Source organism: Chrysochloris asiatica, unplaced genomic scaffold, assembly GCF_000296735.1.
Source record: "Chrysochloris asiatica unplaced genomic scaffold, ChrAsi1.0 scaffold00008, whole genome shotgun sequence".
NCBI classification, from domain to species: domain Eukaryota; kingdom Metazoa; phylum Chordata; class Mammalia; order Afrosoricida; family Chrysochloridae; genus Chrysochloris; species Chrysochloris asiatica.
The window spans coordinates 17090116-17099910 of record NW_006408526.1 but is presented as its reverse complement, the minus strand read 5'-3'; the positions used below and the strand labels follow the sequence as shown (position 1 = coordinate 17099910).

The window sequence follows — 9795 nt, the reverse complement described above, 5'->3', positions numbered from 1 at the left end:
TTTCAAGATACAACTGTTGGTCGTTTTGACGTAACTTAGGATTTAATTTTCGGCCTGTTTCCTCTTTTATCTGCTTGTTCCGCTCCACAATCCCTGTTCAGACCTTTTTTCTAGTTGGAAACAGTTCAAGGCCGGCTGTGGCAGTTTGGTTTTAATTGGAAACTGTCTCTAAATTTCGAGGAGATCTGTGCACATGCATAGTAGAACCCTCCGAGAGTGGAGCTGGGGTGTCCACCAGCTTAGGTACCCCTACAGTCACCAGAATGGAGGTGCACAGACAGCAAGGGACCAGTGAACAGCTAGCAAAAGAAAAGAATGTCCACACCTTTATCTCTCTGGTTCTGCCTAGCGTCTGTGGCCGTTCCGCTCCTTACCCCACGTGGTCTCACCCAAGATGGCAGCTCCTGGAGCAGCCGAGTGTTCTGGACTAGAAAGCAGTAGATTTCTTGCTTCTGCCACAAATTCCCCCAGCTGTAAGCCTTCCAACCTTCTAAATAGTCCTTTATATGTGGTTCAGAGTTCTGGGACCAACCCCTGAGCCTGCTTGGTCAGGTATTCTGTGTTGTTGTTGGCGGAGCTCTTTACTACACATCCACCCGATCCCCATCTTGTTTGTTCTCTTAATGACTCACTTTTATTACCCTGTTCTTGGCAGGTTTACATGGCTTCCAGGAATGCCAGGGCAGAATAGTCTGGGTCCTCAGTTTTAAATAGTGTTTGGCTGGATTTGTACCTCCCAGCTGAAAATGAATTATCTGCCCTTGAACTGTCTTAACTCAAGATCCATGATATTGTCTTATTTACTGACAATATCCTTAGCTTGAGTAGCTATTGTATGTATCTTTAAGTTTTGTTGTGATTTTATATAAAAATATAAAACAAAATCATTGGTCATTTTAGTCATTTTTAAGTCTACAAATTTAGTGATGTTAATTACATCAGCATATTGTACAACATTAACGCTGTCCATTTTCAAATGTTTTTCATAATCTTCAATGGAAATTCATTACCCCTTAAGTAATAACTTCCTAATTCCCCTTCTTCCCAGCCTCAGGTAACCACTAATTACATTTTGTCTCTATACATTTACTGGTTTTAGATATCTCATGTAAATGGGATCTTATAATATTTGTCCTGTGTCTTTGACTTATTGCACAGCCTGATGTTTTCAAGACTCATCTAATTCATAGCATGTGTCAGAACTTCAGTTCTCTTTATGACTAATCATTGTATGTATGCACTACATTGTGTGTATCCATTTATCTGTTAATAGACTCTTATACTATTTTCCTTTTGATGACCTGCTCTACTTTGTAATCTATGTCTTTCATTGACTTGTGTGTTCAAATGTTTTACGGTGGAAAATATTGACAGTACTGTATTTCGGGGTAACACAGCTTTTTTCTTTCTAGTCCTTATTTGGAAAAAACTTGACAACAATTTTGAATGAATACGTAGCCATGAAAGCAAAAGGTAAGGATACAGCCTCAGTGTTTTTTGTTATTTATTAAAAATATATAAATTATTTCTGTTGAGAGTATACATACATAATAGAATGTACACCAATTCTGTAATTTCTACATGTTGTACAATTCAGTGTCAGTGTTACTTTTTTTGTTTTATATGGTATTATTCAACTGTCTTAATAATAAAGTAATTTTAAAGGCCATTAATGTCTCTTTTTAACAGGCCTAAGAAAACTGATTTGAATTATGGTGGAATGTGATTTTAATAGAAAATATCTAATTAAATTATTTTGTATATATTGCTAAAATCTGAATATAAACAATTATAAAAAAAGTATTTTTTAAAGACATTAGGTAAAACTTAATTCTTGATTTTCTACCTTGATAAACATTTTCAAAGTGATATTTTGATTTTAAATACTGTGTAGTCTAAATCTGAACATAAGAGCAAATAATAAAATCCTGGCTTGTAATAGTTGGCTAATTTTAATGATAGGAGAAATTTGTGATTATCTTATTCCCTACTATTGATTGTTTCTATAGCTTAGAACATTGTCAAAAATAATTTGCATTTTAAAATAATTAGTATAAAGTTGTAATAAAAGGAAAGAAGCTTAACATTTATTGAGTATTATCAATGTTTATGTATGAAGAAATTGAACATTTGAGGACCTAGATAACTGTTCAAGGTCACAAAGCTAGTAACCAATGGATTTTACTAACCCTGAAAGTTTAGGGCCTGAATTTCATCTGTATTGCTTCATAAAGATTATTTGATATATATGTCTCTGGTCTTTTTCTCCTACCTATTTTAATCATCTTACAGGAATATTAGGAGTATAAATGACATCAGAAATAGTAGGCTATGCAGTACAAAGATTTTTATCCCACTTTATCCTGGATAGGTTTTGCCAGCTTGAATTATTTGCAAGTGTATGGTAAAATTTAAAATATGATTCTCTCATCTTTGTGGTTTTTGAGCACATTTAAAAAGGGTAATTAATCCTCAAAACCTTTACCTGTAATACTGAGTAGTAACTGGTGAGCATTATTTTTAGAGGCCTCGGATCAATCACAGTGAATTGGACATGTAGGGGTAGAAAATGAATTTAATTTCCACACTGACTGGATTTTACATAACCTTTATGGTAATTATTTATTGTAAAGCCACTTATTTTCATCCTTTTAAAATAGCACCAAATAAAGCAAAGATCAAAACAGTAGTTGTTTTAATGTAAAATAGATATAAAATTATTGGCTTAAGAAATCTTCAGATATTTCACAGATACCCACTTTCACTCATGTTTTTAAGTATGAACTGCATGAGCCAAAGGGGTAAAAAGCAGCCTTATTATATCAGTTCCCAACACACTGTCAATAAATGACTGAAATGTTAATAGGTTCTCATGTGTCTTTGTCCAAATTCATGATCTTAATTTTGATAATTGCAAATTTTTAAATATTAGCTAGTCAGTACTGTTAGTGTATTCTTATTTAGTTATTTGGTATTATATGTGCTATTTTTTTCAACAAGATAAATATTTACCTTATTCTCTTATATTTTCTTTATACTTTTTTTGGTGTGTGTGTGTATGTTTTTTTTATTGATTTATACTAAGTATGCAGAGTTGAGCTCATCTGGAAAAGCAGGTCCAGGCCCAAGAAAGATAAACTCTTTCATTGAGAGTCACCACTATTCTGATTTCTAACAAAACAGATTCGTTTTGGATGGTTTTGAACTTTACATAAATGGAATCTTGCTGTTGGCATCTAAGTTACCTAGTGCTGCTAGATAAAGAAGGGCTAATACACACCATGCAAGTTGAAAATTCAGCAGAACAATTTGCGTATCAGTCTCATGGCTTGACAATAATCCTGTGTTCTCTGAGACCATCTAGGCATTGGCCCTTCCATCAAGATTCTGGGTCTTGAACCCTGAACTTCAGCTCTGCCTTCCAGAGGAGCTCTGCTTCCTTGACTTTGAGCGTCCCCTTTCTCACTAGTCTATCTGCCCCACCCTTTTAGCCCCCGCAGGCCCTTAGGCATGGCAACCCCACTCCACCAGCTTTGGACATAGGCCCCATCTTCATAAGGGCAGTCCCCCCATGGCAGAACGGAGTTGGTGAAGAAGATCCAACTCTAAAATTTAGGAAATGCAGCCTATCCTTGGAAACCTCAAAGGTCATGGATTCACCCTTTGAGAACCCAGAAGTCCTTTCCCTACTTATTGAGAATAACCAACTCTGCATCCCATGCTCCTTCTTTAACTTCTACTTCCTGGTTCCTTGGTATCTACAAGAGACTAGCATGACTCTGTTCTACTCTGGCAAGTGTTACAAAGCTCTTAAGTATTACTGGTAAGTGCCAAAAGGCCCCTGCTCCAACAGTAAGCCTTGGCCTGAAGGCACACAGCATTCTAGTTCATGGGTCAGAAAGCCTAACTCCTCTAATAAGTGCCATGGGGTACCCCACTCTGCCAGGGAGCCTCCTGCATGCTGGTGCTCAGCTCTGTCACTCTGTTTTGTATTGCCTTCTGGTTCTGCTGTTGCAGTTTCTCTGTCAAAGCTTTTCAATGTCTGTGCTGTCTCCAGTGTCAAAGTTCTTCTCACATCTTTCTGAACTTTCATCAGAATTGCTTTTGACATCCATAATTCCACTACATGTCTAGTCTAGGCAATCTAGGCTTTTACTATTAGGCGTCATAGTATTCTTCCAGCCTTTACACACTAACTCATCCAATTCCAAAATGTTTCTACATTTTCGATATCTGTTAGAGAAGCACCTCACTCTCCCAGTACTCATTTCTGTCTTAGTTCTCTAGTGCTGCTATAACAGAAATACCACAAGTGGATAACCTTCACAAACAGATATTTATTTTCATAGTTTAGGAGGGTAGAAGTCCAAATTCAGAGTGCCAGCTGTAAGGGAAGGATTTCTCTTAGTTGTCAGCTCTAGAGAAAGGTCCTTGTCTCCTTTCAGCATCTGTAGGCCCAGCATTCCTGGAAGGTCTCCCTTGGCATCAGTCTTTTCCTATATCTAGGAGCTTCACAGTTCAGAGACTCCAGGTCCCAAAGCTGTACTCCACTCCTGGCTCATCTTTCTTGGTGGTAGCAGGTTCCTCATGATGATAATTCCTTACCTTGGTTTGTTAAGGTTTAAGTTAAAATATTTAAAATAAATGTAAGGTTTCTTTTCTCTTTGTGTTTTTAGAAACATCAAATGATGTCCCAGCAATAATGTCATCTCTATGGAAGAAGTTAGACCATACACTTTCTCAGATCAGGTAACAAACTTATTTAGGTAATAAACTTATCAGGATGTGCTTAATGTTTTGGGGATGCAAACATAAGGAAAAACCATTTTGTAAATCTTTATAAATCCAACATGGTCCACTTAATGTAACACTGATAATTTTTCGGGGGGGGGGCTGGATAGTGTACTTTATTGATGGTACATGATAAGACTGGGCTCTCTAAGCCTCTCCCCTTCTCCAGGGGGTCTGGATGGAAACTGTGAGGATGGGAGCTTCTCAGTGTAGAGAGAGATTAGAGTTGGAGTAAGGACTCCCAGCAGCTGAGGCCCTCTGTCTTCCTCTAGTGCTGTTGCTGGGGCTGGTGGTTCAGGGGGCTCTTATTCTTTGGAGGCCATGTGGACCAGTAAGATCCACCACCCTGTTGCTGTAGCTGAATTCATTGTCACACCAGTAAATGAGCTTGACAAAGTGGTCATTGAGGGCAGTGCCAGCCCCAGAATCAAAGGTGGAAGAGTGGATGTCACTGTTAAAGTCACAGGAGACGACCTGGTCTTCAGTGTAATCCAGGATGCCTTTTAGGGATCCATCTGATGCCTCCTTCACCATCTTCTTGATGTCATTGTATTTGGCAGCTTTCTCCAGGTGGCAGGTCAGGTCCACAACAGACACGTTAGAGTGGGGACTTGGAAGGACATGCCAGTGAGTTTCCCATTTAGTTAGGGATGACCTTGCCCACAGCCTTGGCAGCACCGGTACATGCATGCATGATGTTCTGGGCAGCCCCACGGTCATCACACCACAGTTTCCCAGAGGGGCCATCCACAATCTTCTGGGTGGCAGTGATGGCATGGACTGTGGTCATGAGTCCCTCCATGATGCCAGAATTGTCATGGATGACCTTGGCCAGGGGGGCCAAACAGTTGGTGATGCAGGAGACATTGGTGACAATCTTGAGTTGTCATATTTTCTCATGGTTCATGCCCATCACAAACATGGGGGCATCAGCAGAAGGGGCAGAGATGATTACCCTTTTGTCACTACCTTTCAAGTAAGCCCCAGTCTTCTCCAAGGTTTGAAGACACTGGTGGACTCCACAATATATTCAGCACCAGCATCACCCCACTTGATGTTGATGAGATCTCACTCCTGGAAGATAAGAGATGGGCTTCCCATTGATGATAAGTTTCCTGTTCTCAGCTTTTACAGTGCTGTTGGACTTGCCATGGGTGGGATCATACTGGAACATGTATACCATGTAATTCAGATCAATGAAGGGGTCATTGATGACAACAATCTCCACTTTGCCAGAGTTAGCAGCAACCCTGGTGACCAGGTGCCCAATACGGCCAAATCTGTTGACTCCAACCTTCACCATCTTGTCTCAGGGTTGTGGCTGGTACTGCAAGTGAAGCTGCGGCTGCCTGTCGAACAGGGAGGAGCAGAGAGCCGTAACACTTATAAATTTTTGAAATTGCTTTTTGTCTGAGCTTGAAATAAATTGGAATAAATTATATGCTTTAATGTTTAGAAAAATGAGACTTGTGTAAGTTTAATGACATTTCCAAATTTCCATTGCAATTTAGAGGCAGATCTGGGGCTAGAATACAAGTGTCCTTAATCCTAGTCTAGTGTGAGTTGCTATAGGCAATTTCTTTTTTACTGCATGGTCAACAATTGGTATGTTGAATTGGTAAAACAAAAAGGATCTGTTTCATAAGCAGCCTCATCCCTCAGTTCTTTGGGGCATAAAGAAACAATCTTTTATGTTTATCTAAGAATAACACTACTTCTGGGATCTTTGACTTTTCTAACTATAATTTTAGCATGGTACTAATCTCCAGCTTCTACCTAGGTTCAGCATCTAGAGAAAGATGTTAGCCACGCTAGTGTCAATTTTATAGCATCTTTTATTTGATCAAAGTCTGGTATAAAAAGCAGTTTCTTAGATTGCTTCTCTTCCTCACATGGATATAAGTGAATACCCCTATTCTACTCATCTTCAACAGAGGCCTCTCTTTTCCTTCCATTGTTTAAACTGCTAACTAAAATGGCTCCAAATGCTTTTACTTAACTCTGGAGCACATCTAATGTGATAGTCTTAACCTTTGTCCAGGAGCCCTGTTGACACAGTGTTTCAGCACTCGACTGCTAAACAAATGGTGGTTCAAACCCAGCAGCTACTCCATGAGAGAAATGACCTGGCCATTTGCCTCTGTAAAGATTACAGCGTAGGAAATCCTATAGGCAGATAGTTCTCAGTAAGTTGGAATCTCAACAGCACACACCACCACCACTGCTTTTGATCCCTTTTCCTTACTCTCTGGCCTTTTTTTTTTTTTGCCTTTTCTCCCCTTGTAAGTAATCAAAGATATTCACAGTTTAGTCAATACCTGTAACTATAAATTATTGATATTTTTATTGGCCAAATGTTACATAGAAAGAAAAGATTCTTAGCCAGGTATTTTCCAAGGTTGATTAATGTGTTTTATTAAAAATGCTTCATTCAAATAAGTAAGTTTTGTGGCTTTTCTTGGTAGAGAGTTATTTAGCAGATTTCCTAAAACAATAGCATAGTGCCTATATGACTGATTGCCAAATACATGGGTCACTCCACTTCATAGTAAAAGGCTAATTGCCATCTCTGAATTTTCCTTGTTCCTTCTTTAGAGAGTGGTTAAAAAAAAATTCATTGTTTATAAATCTGATCTTCTTGAACATCAACGTGAGGATTCTTTGATGTGAATTTTGTAAATTTGGATCATCTGTGAAATAAAAATTGTTCCATGAGAAGAGATCTGTATTTATAATAGATAACTGAAAAATTTCTACTTTGTGTATAACGTCTTAAATACATGTAATTCTTAAAACCCAGTCAGATTGTATTTCTGATGTAATACTGTCAGAGCACTCTTAACAAACTTTTATATTTGAAATTAATTATGTGTGCATGCTTCAGTGTGTTTACAGGCCACTTTTTTTTTAGCCAATTATACTCACTTACCCAAAAAATTACAAGGAGCTTCCAAAAATTTGTAGGAAAATTGTATTATCTTTCGGTTTCATTTTTCCATGAACTTTGAAGACCTCTTATATATATAATTTGTCTTTTTCATCTGAAAGAGGTTTATTGTCTTTTAATTTATACTTGCTTGATGTCTAGATTTAAGTAGGTCACAGTATATCAATATAATAGTTTCTTGGTTAGTTTTGTTGTTTTTTTTAAATAATTAATTCCTTTTTTTGTTGTTGTCATTAGGAGTATGCAAAGTTCCCCAGGGTTTGCTGCCAGTCAGAGAGGTTGGTATTCAATTTTAAACCGTCAACAATGCTCAAAACTGCAAACTCTCCCATGACTATTTTTAATGGCATTACATGTATCCTAGGTATATATTTTGTTTAAAGCACTGTTTTTCCTAAGAGACGATAATATCATGTTGTTGTTAAGTTCCATTGAGTTGGTTCCAGCCTATATCAACCCTGTTTCCAAGGGGTTTCCAAGGAGTGACTGGTGAGCTTGAACTGCAGACCTTGCGGTTCAAACCGACATTGTAGTCCAGTGCATTAACCCACAGAGTCACACCAGGATGGACACAGTATTTTCATTTATCATTATAATGTTGTTGTTGTTAAGTACCTTGGAGTTGGTTCCGACTCATAGGGACCCTGTACAGATTTCCGAGGCTGTAAATCTGTACGGGAGCAGAAAGCCTCATCTTTCTCCCGCAGAACAGCTGGTAGTTTCAAACTGCTTACCTTGTGGTTCGCAGCCTGATTCGTAACCACTACACTACCAGAGCTCCTTATCCTTATTATAATAGACATTTTAAAAATACCTTCTGCATTTCCCATTGGCTCTCCTATAGTAGTATCTTCTCATTCTGTAATTTTAAGTTTTTTAATTTTGGGGGGAATTATCAGTAGAAAATATTATTAAAGAAATGTAATCTTAAATTTAAAGTTTGGGTGTACTTTGTTTTTTATAAACATTAATGTTGATTTTATAAGGGCTTTTTATATGTAGCTTTGACATGTTTTAGTGAGGCATACATCATATAAAGAAACATCTTTAAATCCCTGAATTACTTTGATATTGACGGAATTTTTAAAATGCCTCATGTGTTTCAGCCAGAACAAGAAGTGGAATTGCAGAAATCAAACGGCAGAGAAGACTTGCATCTCATGCAACTCCAGTCAGTTCGGATGTGCTGACTTTACCATATCTTTCAGGACAATTTACTACTACTCCTTTGACAACTACACAAGTTGTTAGATCAGCTAGCCAAATTTCAACTCCACTGAGGTCAAACTTTGTAGTAGTTAACCCTTCACAGTCGCAAGACACTGTAACTAGTAAGTTAAAAATTTTCTCTCCTGCTGATGTCACTGATCTAAGATCATGCTTCCAAATTAGATAACGAAGCCATGTAATGTCGCTAGCAAAAATTAAGGCAACTGGTGTATATTTCTCATGTAAATATAATGGACACCCATGATACTTACCTTGAGTTTTTATTTTTAATCAAGTATATATTTTCTTTTTTAGTACAGATGAAACTAGGAAGGTAAAGTAATGTGAGCATGTATGTACTATCAGTGGCTTCTTACACTTCTTACATTCTGCTGGGTTTACTACTTGTTGAGACTAAACTTTGTATTTTATTGTAAAAACTTTAGGTATAGGAATTGTATTCATCTTAATATATTTATAATGTTTTGCTAATGGTAGTCACAGTAAATGTTTATGGAATTATATATCAAATAATCAATATGCTACTTATAAAAATAAGTTTTTAAAATTATTCAGTTTCCTCATCTTATCATTTGGGTTCTTTTGTTTTTTCTTAAAATATAGCTGGAGAAGTTTTAAATATGATTCCTGGTCTTCAGGAACGGAAAACTCATGCCAGTTTAATGTCTCCTGGTAGACGTAAAAGGTAAATGTTATGTTAAAAGACAAGTTGTTTATAACCTGAATTTTAAAAATGAGAATTATACCAAGATACTTGCACTGTAGGACTTCTTAATTTCTTGGGTCTGCTTTATCCCATTCCAAACACTTTTTTTTTTTTTTTTTTT

At 37.3% G+C, this 9795-nt stretch overlaps 1 protein-coding gene and 1 pseudogene across 1 annotated transcript in view; one reads left to right on the top strand and one right to left on the bottom strand.

The window, feature by feature from the left end:
- The window catches only part of NPAT (nuclear protein, ataxia-telangiectasia locus), a 63529-nt gene that overhangs the window by 27821 nt on the left and 25913 nt on the right, over window positions 1–9795 (top strand). The window contains exons 3-7 of the mRNA XM_006833959.1: window positions 1413–1473; window positions 4677–4749; window positions 7976–8016; window positions 8845–9069; window positions 9572–9653. Coding sequence (XP_006834022.1) covers window positions 1413–1473; window positions 4677–4749; window positions 7976–8016; window positions 8845–9069; window positions 9572–9653 — 482 coding nt within the window. The remainder of the gene's footprint in view (window positions 1–1412; window positions 1474–4676; window positions 4750–7975; window positions 8017–8844; window positions 9070–9571; window positions 9654–9795) is intronic.
- LOC102833562 lies at window positions 5097–6094 on the bottom strand (annotated as a pseudogene).